Source organism: Monodelphis domestica, chromosome 7 (assembly GCF_027887165.1).
Source record: "Monodelphis domestica isolate mMonDom1 chromosome 7, mMonDom1.pri, whole genome shotgun sequence".
NCBI lineage: Eukaryota > Metazoa > Chordata > Mammalia > Didelphimorphia > Didelphidae > Monodelphis > Monodelphis domestica.
This window is the reverse complement of record NC_077233.1, coordinates 196,905,240-196,925,881: the sequence shown is the minus strand read 5'-3', so window position 1 is coordinate 196,925,881 and position 20,642 is coordinate 196,905,240. Positions and strand designations below refer to the sequence as shown.

Genomic DNA, 20,642 nt, shown 5'->3' with positions numbered 1-20,642 from the left:
AAGTCTCCTAGGAGCTCATTTTGCTTTAAGGACCCTTATAATGAGGGCAATCAAGCAATCCACTAGCACACACGTGAGCATCAAAGCAGAAAGAAGAAATCATTATTCTATCTACATTCATGGAACCCAAAAAGCCTGTGGAAGATGGCAAAATGTAGTAGAATGTGTGCTTAGTTGGTACCAACCAGCACTCCAATAATGTGCACCTACTTCATCTTAAGGAAGAAAGAATATAGCGGCACCCCCAAACCCCAACAAATGAAGGGCATCTAACATTTTGTCCCTGAGTTCCTCCATCCCACTAGAGTTTTTCTATTTCAATTCTTCTTCATTTCCAGTAATGTCTCTTAATGTCTATCTCTGAACTGAATATTTCTGGAGATGATCAAAGATGGACTTCTCACAAAAACTCTGCTTCTAGTCAGTGCTTTGGCCCACCTTGATCCCAGAGGGCTAGTGATGAAGAATGTTGCCTGCCTTCTGAGAGAAAAGGAGGGGCTCAGTACAAACAATGAAACAAACATTTTGAGCCATGACCTAAGTGAGCATTTTGTCCAATTAGGGATATTGGTTTAAGGGTTTTGTTTCCTTTTTCTTTGGGGGGAAAAAATGAGGAGGGAATAGGAGAGAAAATAGGATTTTATTCATTGAAAAAATAAGGTAAAATATATTAAAATATTTTATGAGATAAAAAAGAGAAAACAGCAAAATTCAAAGGTGGCCATTAAGCTTTATCTATTGCCAATCTGCATCAGCTAGCTTAATGGTGTCCATCTTCCCACAATCAGGCATTTTCAAATAATCAAGAGTTTGACACTCAGATTTTCATAGATGAACACTCTCTTGGAGATATAGTATTAAGTCCAGGTATTTATTTAGCATTTGAACTTTAAAGGCTATAAAATTCAAGGCAAAATCGTTCTCCATTAGCACATGTGATATTTAGGAAATTTAGATAGATATATTATTTCTTTGGGGACATTTCTTCTAAAGCAAACCCCAAATTTATGAAAGACTAATATTCCAAACCTTCCATAGTCACTGAAATTCTACAATCCTTTCATGTTCCCAAGAGCAGCTAAGTGACAGCATGGTTAGAGCTCTGGGCCTGGAGTCAGGAGAACTCATCTTCCTGAGTTCAAATCTGGGCCTCAAACACTACCTGTGGGACCCTGAGACCGTCCTTTAACTCTATTTGTCTCAGTTTCCTCATCTGTAAAATGATCTGAAGAAGAAAATTTTCTTTGCCAAGAAAGCCCCAAATGTGGTCATGAAAAGTTGGATATGATTGAAAAATGACTGAGAAGTAACAAAACTCACCTCCTCAATGCACACAGTCACCAAGAACGCTACCCCCTTGACCTCAGTTCCCTCTCTCAGCCCATGTTCTCTTTCTATTATTTAACTCTCTGGTCTCAGTTTGCTCATCTGTAAGATGGAGATAAGAATACCTATAATATATCCCTCTCTTAAGATTACAAATTGTATAACAGTTGCTAATCTGCACTAGTATAAGGAATTTCTCCAGTGGGAGTTCCCTGAGGTCAGTGAAATAAGAGACTGGCCTCATTGGATTGTTGTAAGCATCAGAAGAGAGGACCTAAATAAAGTGCTTTATATAACAAAGCCCTATATTCATGTCAGCTAGCAATTTTATTATTGTTCTTGGTGTTGCTCTTATATCATTCCTTGTTTCATTCTTCTCCCCATATTCAGGATAAATGAGAAAAGGCAGCCAATTTGGGGTCCATCTCATGAAACCTGGGAGAGGAGATGAGTGGAGAATGAGGAGGGACAGGCGAGCACCCCCTTGTATGGCCTCAGGAAATGTTCCTCTTTGCTGCTTAGTAAATAGTAGGCTCAGACAGTGATCAACAAATATATTTACAGAGAGCCAGAACTGGAATCAGGAGGACCCAAGTTCAAATTAGGCATCAGACACCTCCTGGCTGTATGATCCTGGGTAAGTCACTTAACCCCCATTGCCCAATACTTACTGCTCTTCTCTCTAGAACTATACTAAGACAGAAGGTAAGGGTTTAATGAAAAAGATACATTTATATCTTCAACTTATCTTGGAATGGATGAAAAATGTATATGAATGTGAGCATTATGTCTATAGAGTAGAATATTATATATATATATAGTCTATAGTATATATAGTGCAATATAGTATGGCATAATGTTGTACAGTATATGTAATATAGTATAGTAATATGTGTAAATATTTATTTGTATTAATTTAAAAACACATGTTTATATAGAATACTAATAAACTTATCTTTATATAGTATTTTAAAATATACAGTGTTTAGATATATTATTTTTATTTGATTCTTATAACAACCTAGGGAGGTAGATGCTATTATTATCCCTATTTTACAGATGAAGAAACTGAGGCAGAGGTTAAGAGACTTGTCCAGGATCACACAGCTAGGAAGTGTCTGAGGCAGCATTTGGACTAATGTTCTCTCTACTGTACCACCTGGACTCATACACACAAACATGCACACACACACACACACACACACACAAATGGAAAAAAATGCTGTTTAATTGCATAAAATCTGGAAAAGAGACACTCTTCATCTACTTGGTGTTTCTAGAGTGAGCCAGTAAGTCCATTTTTCAGTGATTAAAGATGTTGCCTCCCCAATGTTCTTGGGCTCAGTGCAGTCAATGGAATGCCATACACAAACAGGAGCATTGGAAGGACTTGATATTCTGCAAAGAATCCTCTTCCCCTTAGACGCTGTGCCCGACCCCAGGGCGATGGCAGACACATCTTGCTTTATGCTTCACTTGATACTAGTAAGGCGTTAGAGAACAAGAATTAGTGGGGTTAATTCTGTAACATTCATAGGTGGAATTCTGTGTGTGAGTGTGTTGAATTTAAATATAGCTTTAGATTTAGTCTCCCACTCACTGTTTTCAAGGAAATCACCATTTTATTCTTCAAAATGCTTTTTATTAAACAAAACTGGTCTTTTAAATTCACCTAAAATATAGCTAATGTTGATTTCCTGTTTTATTTTATTTGCAGAAAATTCCTCTTCGACATGGCAATAGTCAACCAGCGATGTTTGGATTCTGCTTGTTTGTTTCCTGTACTTAACATTCATGGTTTCTGTGAAGTTCAAGTGTGAGTCCAAAAAATAAGTTTTATGTGATGTTACATCCCATAATTCTCCAAACTTCAATGTTATCACTGAAAACTTCTTGCAAATTTAATGAACTAGCAATCATATAGCCCATTAACACCTAGCAATTACTTTATAAATTCTTTCTCATTTTAACTTCATAATTCCCTATGAGGTAGATGTTATCATTATCCCTATTTTATTGATAAGGAAATTGAGATAGATGGAAGCTAAGCAACTTACCAGAAGTCACAAAACTACTAAGTGTGTGGGAACACATTTGAACTCAGGTCTTCCTGATATTAGGTCTACTATGCCATGTAGCTGTCTCAAAAAGTCTTTACTTTTTAAAAAATTATTTCCATGTACAACCCAGTGGAATTGCTTGACAACTCTGAGGAGGGGGAGGACAGAAGGGGAAGGAGACAACATGAATCATGTAACCGTGGGAAAAAATGTAATAATCTCCAAGGAACTCCTATAATTTCAATAAACTTTTCTTCAAAATATTGATCTCTTATCACTTCCCAAAAATATGCTCCCTCTTCATTTTAGCCTCAGATTCTTGGACATTTATTTTTCATCTGAAGAAAATCTACATCAGTGTTTTTCACTAACCCAAGTATAATGTATGTAAAATGGCCAAAAAAAAAATGTTTTTCAGAAGTAAATAGTGGCTCTCTTGCTTCATTTACCTTTCTTGGAATAATTTTTTTTTTCCTTTAATACCAAAATATTTTAATCTAGATGAGGATTTTTCATTTCCTGGTCCCATTTACAAATAAAGATGTAGTGTTTGGCATACCCAAATAGTAAGCCCAGTTCCAAAAAAAAAAGGAGGTCATTTCCAGATCCCCACAGGTATGCCAAGATACTTTTTATATTTATTGCTCCTGTAAAGGAGTTACATATTTTAGACACAAATGTACTGACTCTTTGCAGTGGGGTCCTTCCTTTTGATATAGGAGTTAGTAGTTTAATATTTGGAAAAGGTCATTTAGATCAGCTTGAATAAATAAATTAGCCTTTGAGACAGAAAGGTTAGTTTAAATGGAGGAATCACCACTTTGCTAATCTCCTACTGGATTCATGCTGGATTCATCATTATAATCTGAATCGCTGGTTTCCTCATCTCCATCCAAATTTCTCATCCTTTGGATATAAATAGCTCAGTCTTGTAGCTGCTGTTAGATTTGATAGAATTTGTATAGTGTTTCAGATTTGGAGTTAGTACCTGACACATTTGTTAACTAATCAGTAAACCTCGACTAAGATCCTCCTTTGTGTCTGGTGCCAGGGAAATAAATAAATATAAATACAAAGAATGAAATGATTCCTGTCTTCAAGGACCTTATAGTCTAATAGAAGAGAGAAGAATGTATAAATTAAGAACAAATCAAGCAAAAAACAACCATCACAACAACAATCTGTTCAATGGTTGTTTTGTTCTTGCCAAATTATAAGGACTGAAAACAGCACATGACAAGATCTAGATATCACATTAGCTAGTTAGTAGTCTAATACAAGGGGTCTAACACAAGAGAAGGGTTCAAGTCTTACTCTGGTCACCTATTTTAGAATTCAAATAAATTATGTATTTTTTTACCTGGAGGAATAAAGTTTCATCTTGGTGTTTTAAATTAGCTGACCACATACCTTACAAAAATATTCAGATCATTGAAAATTTGCTAAGCAACAATGAGTTTAAATAATACATATATTTAGGATTAGAAGTCACTAATGATGGTTACCAAATGATGCCAGGTGCAAACTTGACCGAACACTTTATCACAAATTCATTCTGCAAAATTCATATCAAAATTCAACATGTTCAATCAGCAGTGGTAGATGACAGATTCTGTTCCCATTTTCAAATTTAGTATCAAAAATATGTACAAAACATATTTCCATATTACCAAACATGTGTTCAACAATATAATCAGGGATACTTTAGTCTATTTCCATATCTTTTAAGAGATCTTACATAACTGTAAAATATGCATAGGAGGCAATTTTCTAGGAAAGAAACTTTGAGATGTTATTTTGCTCTAACAAAATTTTTATAGCAAAAATAATAAGCACAGCAGGATTTTCCACTTTCTATTATATTAAGCCAAGTGATGATAAAAACAAAATATTGTGGAATATCAATTACAAAAGTCTATCTTTTCCTTTCTAATATTCCCATCAAATATGAATTCATTTGTGTATGTGTATGTATATATTTTTCTTGTAAAAATGTAAATAAATTAGAAAGTGGGGCACATGTACTTTTTTTGCCTTCTTTGGGTAATAAAGGTCCAAGATTTCTCCCCAAATGCACAGTTTTGGTACCTTTCCCTTCCCTAAGATTAATCTAGAACAGCTACTTTTCATATCTTTATTTTCTTCAATTTCTTGCCTAATCACTTGCCCTTAAAACATATCCAAGGGGCAGCTGGGTAGCTCAGTGGATTGAGAGCCAGGCCTTAAAGATGGGAGGTCCTAGGTTCAAATCTGACCTCAGACATTTCCCAGCTGTGTGACCCTGGGCAAGTCACTTGACCCCCATTGCCTAGCCCTTACCACTCTTCTGCCTTGGAGCCAATACACAGTATTGACTCCAAGAAGGAAGGTAATGGTTTTATTAAAAAAAAAAATATATATATATATATATATATATATATATATATATATATATCCAAGACTATGAGGTTAGGTTATATAAACCCTGTATCTACAAAATCTTGATAGTGAGATTCCTCCCACCTGCCATTTTTCATCTATTTGTTGACCTCTCTCTATAAAAGCTCTTAGAATAACTTTGTTTAGTTGGGTCTCTCCTCAAGCTTTCCTTAAAATTCTCTTTCCCACTACCACTCCTCACTGCTTCCTCCTGATTTGAAAAGATTTTATTTATAATATTTCATACCTCTCTATGATTTTATAAACAAATTTTTTTAAAACAAATTTATATTCTAGACTAGTCTTAGATACTAATCCTAAATGAACATTTGATTATTTGACCACTAAGGAAGTTATTAGACTACTAAGGAAGTTTTTAAGTACTTTTGGTTTCCACCTTATGACAATTCATTTACATTTGTTAAAATTCTATATAAAATTGCTATTATCAGTGCTAATATTCTTTCTTCCATCTACTTCCCATTTTTGTCATCAAACTTGTTAAACTATATCAGAAGGGAAAGTGAGAGGGAAGAAGATAGCTGAGGCAGGTAGGTAAAGGACAAATGTTTCTTCTTTTCAAATTTTATCTAGGGCCAATAGTGCTAGATCTGTTACTCAAAACTGTCTTACAGGTAACCTTATAGGTTATTGGACCTTGATCTAGAACAATAGTTCTTACCTATGGCCTAGACTCTCATGGGGGCTGTGGATAAATTTCCATGGGGTGCATGAAATTGGATGGCAGAAAAAGTTACATCTTTATTATTTTTTGTCCTTTAATATTTATTACCAATTACATGTTATAACAAATTTCCATATAAGTTTTCCTTAAATTACATGATTTAACTTATTTCCCTCCTTCCCTTCCTTTCTCCTTCCTGGTGCTGGCAGGTAATTCAATCTAGGTTATTCAAGAATTATCATGTAAAACATATTTTCATATGTTCATTTTATGTAAGTAGATAATCTTATAAAACCAAAACCCCCAAACATATACCAAAATAAATAACTGAAAAATCATATGCTTTCATCTACATTCTGTCTCCAATAGTTCTTTCTCTGAAGGTAGATAGCAGTTTTTTTGACACAAATCCCTCAGAATTGTTCGAGATCGTTGTATTGCCAGTAATAATTATTACATCTATCACAGTGTGATCATTTCCAGTATTGTTGTTACTGTGCACAATGTTTCCCTGGTTCTGCTTATTTCACTCTGCATCATTTTATGTAGGTCATTCTAGCTTTTTCTGAAATGATCCTGTTCATCATTCCTTACAGGACAATATTCCATCATGACTTTATTTCACTTTGGTTTATGATCTTGTGTTTTTATTTTATGCACTTAAAGAGTCTCTCTCTCTCTCTCTCTCTCTCTCTCTCTCTCTCTCTCTCTCTCTCTCTCTCTCTCTCTCTCTCTCTCACACACACACACACACACACACACACACACACACACACACTAATTATTGTCCTAAAAGCTGCCATTAAATATCAGAGATGTTTAAGTTGCATTTCCCAGTGGTGATGGGTTGATGTACTTGAAAGCATTGAGAGATAAATGCAATCATCCTGCTATAAAATATTGTATATGGTTCAGACCCTTAGCCCTTTGAAAGAACTCTCTCACTACAAATTATTAGAATTTTGAAATAAAGATAATTATAGCCAATAATTATTAAGGATAATATAAGAAAGTACTTTGATAGAAAGAAATTAGTCTTCTAACTAAATACATTGACAGTTGAATGAATTTATACTTTTATTAGGGTGAATATGACTTCTACCAATGAAAATCCCAATACCTACATCTCTTCTTTTCATGTACTATTTTTGAGTTTCTATAAATCATCCACAAAAATAAGTCACCTGACATTGCTGTTTTCCTCTGATTTTTATATCTTTGGGGCAACAGACTGTTTTTCTGTTTTTCATTCTTGTTACATGACCTACAGTATATAAACTTTCTGAACCCAACACACATATGGCCAGAAGTCATTGCTGGTAATATGCAGCAACCTTTCTTCTATTCTTACTCTTCCATCTTTTCATTGCTATTTGTGTTTCTTATAATTCAATTCTTATAAGATTATAGTGTTTCATGCTTCAAAGGAAAATATATTAAAGAAGAGTTTGTGGCAGAAAATAGTCCTGGATCAATAAAAGACACTTTATAATTTCTTCTAAATTTATTCGATTCTGATCCACTTTATGCATGTTCTATGCATACACATAGACTCATAGATGTAAACATGAAGGACTCCTAGCTCCAGACCCAACAGATTTGGGTATGTTTTTGTGGATGTCTGTCTGGATTATAGTCCCACTCAGGCAAATTAGGTAATGAGTGCTGTTGGCTCAGTTTATTCCCTGAAAGGGCCTTCCGCTCCCCTGAAAGTACTAATAATGGTAACAATATATCAACTGTAGGAAAAATTTTGTCTAACCTCAAAAACAGGGGAGCTCACACCCAAGTCCCTTGACCATCAAGAAAACCATCCTCCATTTTCCAGTGTGTCAAACAAACCACCCTTCTGGTGTGTCCCATAAAATCAAGAGAATTTGAAAACTGGATGAGATCTCAGAAGTCATCTAGTCTGAGATCTCAACAAAACTTCCTTCTACAACATACTTAATGTGGTCATCAAACCTCTACCTGAAGGCCTCTAGCCAGGGGTGGCAGGGGGACCACTATCTCCAAAGCAATGTGTACCAACCGCTATTAGATAGCTACAATTGTTATGAAGTTTTCCCTTGGATCTAATGAAAATATGCCTCTCTGAATCTTTTACAACTATTCAGAGTCCTGCCTTCTGGGGTTGAATTGAGCACGTCTAGTCCTTCTTCCATATTATACCCCTTCAAATTCTTGAAGACACCTATCACCATCCCCACCTAAGTCCTCTTTTCTCTAGGCTAAAAGCCTCCAGCTCCTTCAGCTGATGCTCATCCAGGAGGGGTGCTTGGGGTGTTCAGGGAGGACACCTACTCTATGCATGTGAAGACTTCCCCCTGGTGGAATGGGTGGAAAGAACGATTCATTCCAAGAGCCATAAAGGCAGCTGAAGCAGGTGCCTGGAGTGCTTAGAGCTTGGTTAGACGTTGAGGCCAGCAGCGCTACCCACTGCATCCCAGGGTCATCGCCACTTGGCTTCACTTCTGTCCTGCCTCTGGACTTGGATGAGAGAAGGAGGACTCCAACTCGCCTGTGCAATTCTGCCTCATTTAAATCCAATTGACAAGTAAGGCAAGACATCGCTCTCAGGATGTCACTGGTCCTCTTCGAAAATGAAGAATGAATAACAACAGTGTATGGTCTGCTCTCAAAACCCTTCCACCCCTTGGTCTACCCTCTACCTCATCGATAGTCTTTTTTAATGTACTCTGTGGCTCTGCGCCCAGAATCCCAGATGTGGCCTGAACAAAGCATAGGACAGGATTGCTATCACTTCCCTGTTGGGTTGTATACATTTTTAGTTTACTCTTCCTAAGTCTCATGTTTAGTTCAGGATATGTTTTTATTTCTTGTTAAATGAGTGTGCCTTCTAAATCCAGAATTCTTCCGTAGGCGAGTGCCTTTGGAATCCTCTTCTAATGAGAGCAAAAGAGCTTCTCCAGACCAGGGGAAAGCAGCTCATCTGGAAACCAGAGATAAAGCATCACACAGGAGAGTTTGGATTCACAGTTTAGCTCTGCTCTTTACTTCCTAGGTGATCCTAGGCAAGTTGATTAGCCTCCAGTTGACCAAATTTCCTCCTATATAAACTGAAGGGGCTGGGCTAGATCAGGGCTGCTTAACCTTTTCTGTGCCATGGACTCCTCTTGGCAATCTGGTGAAGCCTCCTCATTCCTAAGAATAATGTTTTTAAATGTGTACAATAAAATATGTAGGATTGCAAAGGAAACCAATTCTATTGAGATAGTCATTCGGTAGCATCATGGATAGAGTGCTGATGGAGCAGTGGATAGAGAGTTGATCAGCAAATATACTTATAGAGAACCAGGTCTAGAGTCAGGAGGACCTGGGTTCAAATCTGCCTTCAAAAGCTTCCTAGTTGTGAGACTCTGAACAAGTCACTTAACTCTATGTGCCTAGCTCTTATCTTTCTGTCTTTGAAGTGTTGCTAAGAGAAAGTAAGGGTTTAAAAAATGGAAAAAAATAGTTATAATATTTTAAAACATATTCATGCATACCAGGTTAAGAAGTCCTAGACTAGATCATCTAAGCTTTCTAATAGCTTCAACATTTAGCGATTTCTGTCATTTCTATGATTTCTATCAAATCAATTAACATTTGTAAAACATTTTGTAAACTGTTAAATCGCTAACTATCAAGTCCGTATGAGAAGAAATAATATACTGTGGGAAACACTTCAGTTATATTAATTAGAACACATAGTAAGCCATTAACTTGTTTATTGCTCTTTCACAAGAAACGCAGTGAAAGAGGTACTTTTGCACAGAAGACACAGTGTGTTATTTCAGGAAAGGGAGGATAGGACTGACTGCTGGGAAGAGGGTATGTCTTAAATCTGAATTGCCATAAATCCCACTCTCATCTTGCCATGAATGGATACCTGGCCTTTTATAACCTTCAACATCAGCGAACTGAGAACGGCATCTTCGGTGAACTACTGAGTACATGTCTTGGAGAGGCTGAATCTATGCAAATGAGAGAAATGTTACTGAAGTGAACATGGGTCATTTATCACATTACTGCCATTAAACACGTTAGTGGTATAGACAAAAATTAATTTCCAAGTAACTAAAAGATTCTATCTCCCAATAAAGCACTTAGCTGGAGAATCTGGTCAATATATTTACTAATATTTATAAGTGTGGAAAAGTGATCTAGTTCAGAGTTAGAGATACAAGAGATGTTAGTGATGCAAAGATAAAGTGATTTTTCATATCAAATCTTCTTAAATAATTTTAGTGTAAAGAAAGTTTTTATTTAACATGTATGGCTATAAAAATCAAATTGGGATAATTCCTACTTAACCACTGCTCAAAATGTTTATTAATATACATTATATACTTTCCAAAGAGTCATATTTCTGGCCTTCCTTTATTCCATGAAGCAATGAAATCACGTTTCCCAGGACAACTGTGAATTTCATACCCCAGAGAGAAAATGCAGCATCACTATTCCTCCTGGGAATTTGCCTTAGCAAAACAAATACCATTGTTCGAATACATCCCTGCTCCTATACATCTAAGAATCCATTTGTAATAAGTCAAGGCACCATATTATTGACCAAAGGAAATAATGATTGCATACAAGTTACTCATAACACTGCTACTGACAGCAACCTGGACCATACCAGATCTTTGAACTAGTGAGCTAATGGCTACTTTCAATCAGTACTCATTTTTTTTAAACCCTTACCTTCTATCTTAGAATCAATACTATGCACTGGTCCCAAGGCAGAAGAGTGGTAAGGGCTGGGCAATGGGGGTGAAGTGACTTGCCCAGGGTCACACAGCTAGGAAGTGTCTGAGGCCAGGATGGGACCTCCCATCTCTAGGCCTGACTCTCAATCCATGGAGACACCTAGCTTCCCCCCAGTATTCATTTTAAATTAAGTGGAGAATACTGAAAATAACCTGTTCAATCTTAATCTGTGAAACTTTTCCCTCAATTTTATTTAGTTCTTGACTTCTCCTATACTGTATAAAATAATTGAAAATTTGGGGATTTTTACAAACTACAAAGATCAGCTAGCCTTGGTGGACTACAAAAGGACCTGTTCAATCTTGCTTGTCACACAGTAAATAATCCTTAAGTAGGATCTTCCATTCAAAAAATGCTAGATCTGCATTTCACGGGAAAGCAATCTCTTGAGAATTTTAGCAATTTGAATTATAGTCTCAGCAATCCATGGCATTTCTATATTGCAATTCACTACCTTATCTACTCACTTTGCTGCTTTTTCTAAAATAACATCCTAGAAGATAGGGTAAGAAGGGTCTTTACCAACAGAGATCCTATAGTGAAGTAAATGTCTAGAGGTTCTAGATTAGTTGCTTGCTTAGTTTCATCCTGCTGAGCATGGCATTCTACCTGGGGGAGGGAGACAGACAGACAGATAGAGACAGAGTGATAGAGAGAAAGGGGGAGACAGAGAGACAGACAGAACCAGATGGAGAGACAGAGACAGATAAAGAAAAAGGGGGAGGGAGACAGAGACAGAGACATAGAGACAGACAAACAGAGAGACAGAGACAGACAGAAAGACATATGGAGAAACAGAGAAGTGGAAGGGAAAGAGAGAGAAACAGAGAAACAGAGACAGAGACAGAAGGAAAGAGAGGCAGAGGCAGACACAGAGAGAGTGAAAGTAATACAAATTATATGTGGATTGTGGAGGTACCCTCTTCTCCTACTGTAGGGAATGGTTGTTCCAAGATAATATTTAGTGATCATAGAAAATAGGACAACTTTTAAGTTGTAAGAAAAAAAATACAGTAATTAGGGAGTGAGCATGAGAAGCTAAGAGGCATAGGGATAATAACCTCTACAGCAGATAGTCTCATTATTTTGTGCCATCGTTGTATTGGGGCGAGTCGGACAAGGGGCTGCTGGGGCTCCCGGCCCCTTACACGGCTTACAGCGCTACAGAAGCAAATGATGATGATGGCTCTGATCAACTCTAGTTTCATATAATTGTGAATTGTTGGGTTTCCATCATCATTAGCTCATGTAATTAGATCACTTGCTTCTAGTTTTCCATCCACAGAGGAGAGCTCTGGAGTTACCCAAGTACTTGGACATGATTTGTTCCCCAAGGTGCCCCCTTCTGCCCCCAGGATGTCAGCTTGAGAGTGACTATGGATTAAATAAATGATAACTATTCTTGAAATCCCTCCAGGCTAGGCATTCTCAGATCTGACCACTGGCTTGGAGTATAATGCACACCATTTGCACCACACCTGACCCTCCACTGCCCCCTAGTGCCCATTTATAACACAAGCCTGCCCGGTCTGCAGGTTAAACTTCTGGTGTTTTGGTAACCCATGGTGAATAAAATAATCAGGATCAAGGCTCCCTGAAGGCAAGGACTGTTTGTGTCTTTCCTTTGAACCCCCAGATTTTAGCACAGTGCCTTGCACATAGTAAGAGCTTAAATTCTTGCTGATTGATGTAGCATTTCAAGACTTGCAAAGCTATTTCATACTTGAGACAATTTGATTTGATTGCAACCAGGGAAAAAAAACAATCATGTAGATGGGTCAATAGAGGCTTCCTGGAAATGCATGGAGAGGTACCACGGTGAGAATGAGCAAAGCCAGGGATACTTTCAGACAAAAATATACTGGTTTGGGGTAAGAGATTGGAAAAATAGATGGAGTTGCGATGCCAGACGAAGTTTATGCTAGAAACAATAGAAAAGCATCTTTATTCATAAGATGTGATCAGGTCATAGACTTGTAGATCTAGAGCTTGAAGGAATCTTTGACATTAACACCAACTCCACTATTTCAGAGATGAGAAAATGGAGGAAAAGGGATGTGAAGTGACTTTCTTGGGAGTCACATAATTAGTATCTTAGATGGGATTTGAATCCAGATCTTCCTGACTTAGGTCCAGTACTCTATCCATTAGTGCTTTATTAAGATTATTCTAATACCCATGAGCAAAAGTGGGATGGCCCTGGAGGTACTAGGACTATAGGTGACAGCAGGTATTACAGTGGAAAGAGCTAAGATTATGAAATTTGGATAAAGATAAGTATAAAATAGAAATAGTCTAAATCCAGGGTGGGTCTGTGATGTGGCTCAGTTGTTTTCAGTTGTGCCTGAGTCTTCATGATCCTTTTTGAGGTTTATTTGGCAAAGATACTGGAATGGTTTGTCATTTCTTTCTCCAGATGAGGAAACTGAGGCAAACAGGATTAAGTGACTTTTACAGGGTCAGACAGCTAAGTGTCCGAGGCCAGGTTTGAACTAAACAGCAGCCAAAGTAGAGCTGGCACCTGCAATCAGATGAGTAGGTCAAAATGGGAAACATTTAGGTAGTGAAGGTCAGAAACAGAGAGATAAGCTGGAATAAGAGCATGCAGCAAGCCAAATACGATTTAAAAGTTAGGAATAAGGGGGAGGGAGGAGGGAAGTAACAAACTGAAAAATAAGATAAATGGCAAGACCAAAGGTACATTAGAATGTTTTACATGATTGCACATGTAAAATCTATATGAGGTTGCTTGCCATCTCAGGATAGGTAAAGGAGGGGGAATTAGATTCAAAATTCCCTTCAAAATGTTGGAAACTTTTTATATGTAATTGGGGGGAAATAGAGAGTAGGAGCACTTGAGGACAGAGAAAACTAGCTGTCAAAATCTAAAGAAATGGTCAAAATTCTATCCACCTCCAAAGAAAGAAATAATGAAGTCTAAATGCAGATTGAAGCATCCTTTTTTTTACATTATTATTTTTTTTTTGGTCTGTGCTTCCTTTAGCAACATGGCTATCACATAAATGTGTTACATGATTGCACATGTATAATTTATATCAAATGACCTTCTCAAGAAGGGAGAGGGAAGCAAAGAAAGAATTGTTGGAGTTTTTTCACTTGTTTATTTGGATTTTTGTTTGGGGATTTTCACTTTATATAATTATTCACTTATAAAAAAGAACAAGGATAGGGAAATATGTTTTGCATGATAATACATGTATATCCCAGATGGAATTGCTTACCAGCTCCAGGAGGGGGAAGGGAAGAGAAGAAGGGAGACAATTTGGATCATAAAACTTCAAAAACCTCATGTGAAAATTTGTTATTGTATGTAATTAGAAAAAATAAATACATAAATGTTTTTTTTAAAAGAAGGGAGAAGGGAAGGAAGGAGCAATTTGGAACTAAAAAATTTTTAATGAATGTTAAAATTTTTTTGTTTACATATAATTGAGAAAAATTAAATAAAAATAAAATGCAAAAAATAGTGTTTATACATATATATGTATGCATAACAAGAGAAGTTATAAGAAATGCATTCTTATTTTGGATGTATTTTCATCAACTATCCCAATAATGGATAAAATATAGTCAGTGTAAAGCATTTTGGCCATATACTACTATTCAAAGGAATACGGGAAATACATAAGAGACAAATTAAAGGAATACTGGAAAGATCATTGGCTTTGAAAAGTATCTGAATTAAAATCCTACTTCTGTTACCAAACTAGCTCTTATCTGGTGTGACCTTGAGCTTGGTTCCTCATCTATAACATCGAGGTAGAATATTAGAGTTGCTATCCTATCCAGCTTTAAGTGTGTTTCCTTAAGTGTTTGCTCAGTTAGGTATAATTCAAAGAATATAATAAAATACGCCTTTTTCTAATTAAAGAATATGGTCAACTATGATATCACAAGCAAAGCATATCAAAAGCAAATTTATGAGATATCACAAAGCAAAATGATACATTTTATGTGTCTCACAGTCTACGTATACCTCTGACCATTAGATCCCACAATGACACCTAATTCTCTAATAATTCTGTACCAGCATTGTATATAGCACAAACCTGCCTTAAGTGAGTATCCAATGAGTATCCAATTATAAAGCACTTAGCACAGTGCCTCCCACATTTTAAGCACTATATAAATGTTAGTTGTTTTTATCATTTCTGTTGTTGTTAAAATGTTGTTATTAAACCCTCCCAAGCATACTGTGTGCTTCTGATAATGCTCTAAATATAGATCTGCCTAGGACCCCACATTCCCTACTTACAATTATCCTTTTTTCTATGTCCACCTATGAAACTCAGCTCAGTGACCTGGCTCAAATGTCTCCTGCTGACCTAACACAGCTGCCTCTCATTTAGAAAAATAGAAAAGCATGCCAGAGACTCTCATAGGATGGGCTCTCCAAAGGAAAAGTTATCAATGCTTTCAACTCGTTAAGCATAAAGAATTACAGTCAGTTTTACACTTCTCAGGTCCTTCATTTGACCTGCTATCAACCATGGGGACCGAAGAATCCACCTGGGGCCATATGCTTTACCCGTAACTGATTCAAGAAAAGGGGGTTGGGGGAAGAGATGGTATTTAAACCAAGCGTAGATTCAGCTGTGTAAGCAGATGACAAAATTCAAATTAGGTCATGGTTACAGGAGAAAATTAGTTGAGAAAGGCCAGACAGCCTGAAGTCAAGATAATGTCAATCAACACATAAGGGAAGCTGAGATAAGGGTTTAAGCAGCACCTGAAAGAGCCCCGTGTCATGCCATTTTAGGAAGTGCTCATGAGAGATAAAAGACTAAAATCGGCCTTATAGTCCTAAGGGGCTCATCTGACTAATGAATTGGACCTAAGTGGACACCTATGAGCATGGGAAGAACTAGAGAAGTGGCTTCACAAAGGTGGGACCATTTTTGTCCTCCCTTAAGAGAGCAACTCTCAACCTGGTTGACCACAGTCTCTACCCTTTGGATAGCTTAGAGCCAAAATGCATAAACTGACAAATCTGGAACAAGAGTCTACCCAAGATAAATGATGATTTAAAACAAAGCTGTAACAGTGGTGCCTTTTGAAGGAGATATTTCCAGCTGTGAGGGCCTTCCTTCTAAGGTTGCTTTATCTCTCATCTAAACACATTTCTCTAATGAAATATAAGCTCCTTGAGGGCAGAGATTATTTTTTCTTTTCATTTCTAGAATTTAGCACAGATTCTAGCACAGTGTAAAAGCTCAATAAACATTTGTTCATCGATTAATGTCTATATGAAATTCCCAGACCAGAATCTGGCAAGGTCTTTAACAGAGATCCCCTTTATGAATAAACTATATTTTTCTTTTCTTTGGATATTTAATCTATGTAGGTCATTGTATGTAGGCATATAATGTCCATAATGAACTTTTATGCATCTTGCTTATGTAGAAATACAAATGTTAACAAATTAAAACAACTCTGAGGTACCTACCACTTTATACCTAGCAGAGGGACCAATATGACAGTAAAGGAAAATAATAAATGCTGAAGGGGGTGTGGCAAAATTGGGACACTAATGCATTGCTGATGGACTTGTGAATTGATCCAATCATTCTGGAAGGCAATTTGGAATTATACCCAAAGAGCTTTAAAGGAATGCCTACCTTTTTATCCAGCAATACCACTACTAGATCTGTAACCCAAAGAGATTTTTTAATGGGAAAGGACCTGTTTGTACAAAAATATTTATAGCTACTTTTTTGTGGTGGCAAAGAATTGGAAACTAAAGGAATGTCCCTCACTTGGGGAATGGTTAAACAAAATGTGGTATATGATGGTGATGGAATACTGTTGTGCTATAAGGAATGATGAACAAGATGATTTCATAAAGATCTGGAAAGACCTACATGAACTGATGCAGAGTGAAATAAGCAGAACCAGGATCAAGCAAATACCTTAAAGATCAAGAAAATGAGTAGAATCACTGCCCCTGTTGTGAGTGGAAGGAAAACATACTACAATTCCCTTTTAATAAATATATTTTTTCAAAAAATACAAAGAATATTCACATGTAAAATATAGTCTTTAAAATCCATATTCCCCAAATTGCATATACTAGCTTGCTTCTTACATGTAGCACAGATGTATAGAAGCAAAGATGGAAAGAATACCAAAAAGTGTCTTATTTACCATAAAATTTTAAGTTCTGAATAGCAGTAAAACAAGAGAGGAAGAAAATGGCTGGTACATTTAAGGCACTGAAATATTTTCTTCCATGTATTCTATAAACTACTCAAAAATTATAATATCATTAGTGACTCCCACAGACGTTGCTATTAACTCTATGTAAATATAGCATTTCTAGTGGTTTCTTCTTACTTTCGAAAGTTGCTTATTTAGACTAGATAGGAATCATAAATAACCATTTAATAGGGCTCTTTTCTCTCATACTTACAACTTTCATATAGTCATAGGGAGGAACAAAGTCTTCTTTATATGATGTCATCCATTCCCTACAAAGGATAAAACAATATCCATTAAAAGAATAGATCTCTCTTAGACTGTTAAGTCAAAGAATTATTGCTGATCTACATTGATAGTTTTCTCACTAAGAGGTCCCTACACCAATCAATCATAGCAGCAGCAGCAGCATCTTCATCATTGTCATCAACAACAACAAGACCACTAAAAGCTAGCACTGAACAAAACTGTAAATAGGCAAAAATTTATCTTGATTTACATCTCTCAATGTTAGCTCCCCATGACAGAATTCAACCTATGTATATATCAAAACCTTATTATAGTTTGATTAACCATGAATTTAGTAAGTATCTTCTACATTCCTGACATCATGCTTGTACTGTGCCTTGTTATCCCCAAGGTTAAAATGCCATACATCCCAAAGTTTTTACTTTTCTTCCATCAAGACTTATCTATCCAGTGTCTCATTCCTTCAAGATTCACTCTCTAATTTGTTGTTCAGTTGTTTCAGTTGTATCCAACTCTTTGTGACCTCATTTGGGGTTTTCTTGGCAAAGATATTAGAATGGTTTTTCCTTCTCTAGTCACTCTAATGCCTGACAGCTAATTCATTTAATAAATTACCTGAACCTATGTGATACTTCAGTACTTTTGGATAAAAGGAGTAGGTATCTGTATTTAAGCCTTAGTTTCTCATGCTAAAATGAGGGGGGAAATACCTCATCTATTTCTTTTACATAATTATGAGAATGAGAAAAGATACTGCACACAAAGGAACTGAATTGTCTGAAGTGTTCTTCAAATGTAAACTGATATTGATGTCTGTACACAACAGCTAACATTAATGGAATATATTCAGGTTTGCAAAGCACTTTTCATATATGATCATAGGTAATCCTGATGATAACCTTTTGAGGTAGTTATTATTACTGCCATTTTAAAGAGGAGGAAACAGATTCAGGAAGGCTATGGCCACAAAGTTAGTTACAAGTTGATTGGGGTCTTGAATAGACATTTCATCTGAATCCAATTCTAGTGTTTTGCTTTTTCATTACCTTACTTACTGTCTGTTGTCATGGTAGAGTAACAGAAGAGATCATAAAAGGGGTGGGAGGGAGGTTGGGAATAAAACTACATCATGGCTAATGATCTCTTCAAACTACTGAAAAGACAGATTGATGTGAACCAAAGGTGCTCTGGTGAATTTGAGCTATAAATGCCAACTAGATATACTGTATGATATTAAAAAGGCAATGACAGAAATCTTCAATTCTGGAAAGTTTTCATCGTTACAAAAATATTCTCTTCAATATCATAAGCATATTATAGTACTTTCTGAGATAATTCACTGAGGTGTAAAATACAACAGGGATGCCATCCCAAGAGAAATGGGAAGCTTTCAAGAATGACATTCTAATATTATAAACACTGATGACAACCGTAAAGAAGAGAATGGAATGCTGCTTAAGTAGACTAAAATGAATACATAAGGAACTCAATGACTGTCTTAAACTTTAATAGCAAGTAATAAATCCTTCCTCAGACAATTATGAGCTATGTGACTACGGACAAGTTCCTTAACCTTCCAGAGCCTCAATGTACTTGTCTATAATATGGGAAAAATAAACTCTGCACTACTTATCTTGACATAAATGTGAGTAATGCCGTTTGATTATCTTAAGATGTTCTATGTGTCACTGTTTCTATCATCAATGGCATTATTATCACTGATTAAGGAAGAAAGGATAAGTAATTACAGGTAACAAATGTAATAAAGATCACAATGACATTAGGCTGGTGATAATGTTAAGATACCAAAAAGAAGATACCAATACGCAGTATTGACTCCAAGACGGAAGGTAAGGGTTTAAAAAAAAATAGGAATGCTGCCAACTCTGCTGATCTAGTTATATAGATGATAATAACAGATTATGTTGAGAAGGCAAAACTATTAAACTTCTGTTTTCCTTTTGTATTTTTGCTAAAGAAAATGATTTTCAATGGAAACAATAGAAAAAAGTCGTCAAGAAGTTGTAAAGGGGTAAGTGAAGATGTGACAAGAGAGCATTTAGCTTCCATAGTCAAAAAGCATTACATCCCAGGCCCCAAAAGTAATTGATTGATGGATGTGATTGTTGATCTACTGATAGTAGAAGAACCAGAAAGTAAGAAATGGGAAAACGTCTCAGTTAACAATGAAAAGACTAGAATATTCAAAACTCTAAGTCATGAGCTTGACTTCAAATCCCAGTAAAGTTCTAGAATATAATTTTTAGAGGGAAGATACACAAACCTCTAGAGAACAAAGCAGGGATCATTGGGTGTCAACAAGCTTCATACAAGTTAAACCAATTTCCTTTGTGAATAAAACAACTAGAATGAGAGAGAGGGGAACTGACTACTTAGATTTCAATACTTATATTTACCATCGTTTGGTGCTACCCTTATGGAGAAGGCAAATTATAGACTGAATAATATTACAATTGGGGTTATTCAGAACCAGTTGAATGAATAAATCCAAGGAATAAATCACTAATTACTCATGATTATAGTCACATAATGAACTTAGTGGTTAAGTCCCTAATGAACTTCCTAAAGTTTTTAATCATGTGCTAAATTGGGTAATTTAATTTCTTCCTCTCCTGCTTTTAATATTGAGTTTCAAATAGAGTAGGATCTTAGGGCCTAGATGAACTCAAGTCATATATACTAATGCTTCTGACTGTTGAGGAGGAGGGAAATAATAATTGCATTTCTTATTTCTTGGTATCAATTTCTTTTAAATGAAAAAGATGACACTGTTTACAAAGTATTTCTGGAACTGCTTTGGTATTTTTTCCATGACTTGGCAAAGATATCATGGATGCCTTCATCCAAATATGCATCCATAATATGCAGATGACCCAAAGCCAGTATGCTAAATGAGA

At 36.2% G+C, this 20,642-nt stretch overlaps 1 protein-coding gene across 2 annotated transcripts in view; it reads right to left on the bottom strand.

Annotated features, from left to right (window-relative positions):
- Positions 1-10,203: 10,203 nt before the first annotated feature.
- Positions 10,204-20,642, bottom strand: part of CFAP95 (cilia and flagella associated protein 95) — a 68,427-nt gene continuing 57,988 nt past the window's right edge. For both annotated transcript variants that reach the window (XM_007498568.2, XM_007498569.2), the window contains 2 exons: positions 17,690-17,747; positions 10,204-10,466 (listed from right to left, as the gene is read on the bottom strand). In XM_007498568.2, the coding sequence (XP_007498630.1) occupies positions 10,281-10,466; positions 17,690-17,747 (244 nt within the window). In that variant the 3' untranslated portion in view covers positions 10,204-10,280. The remainder of the gene's footprint in view (positions 10,467-17,689; positions 17,748-20,642) is intronic.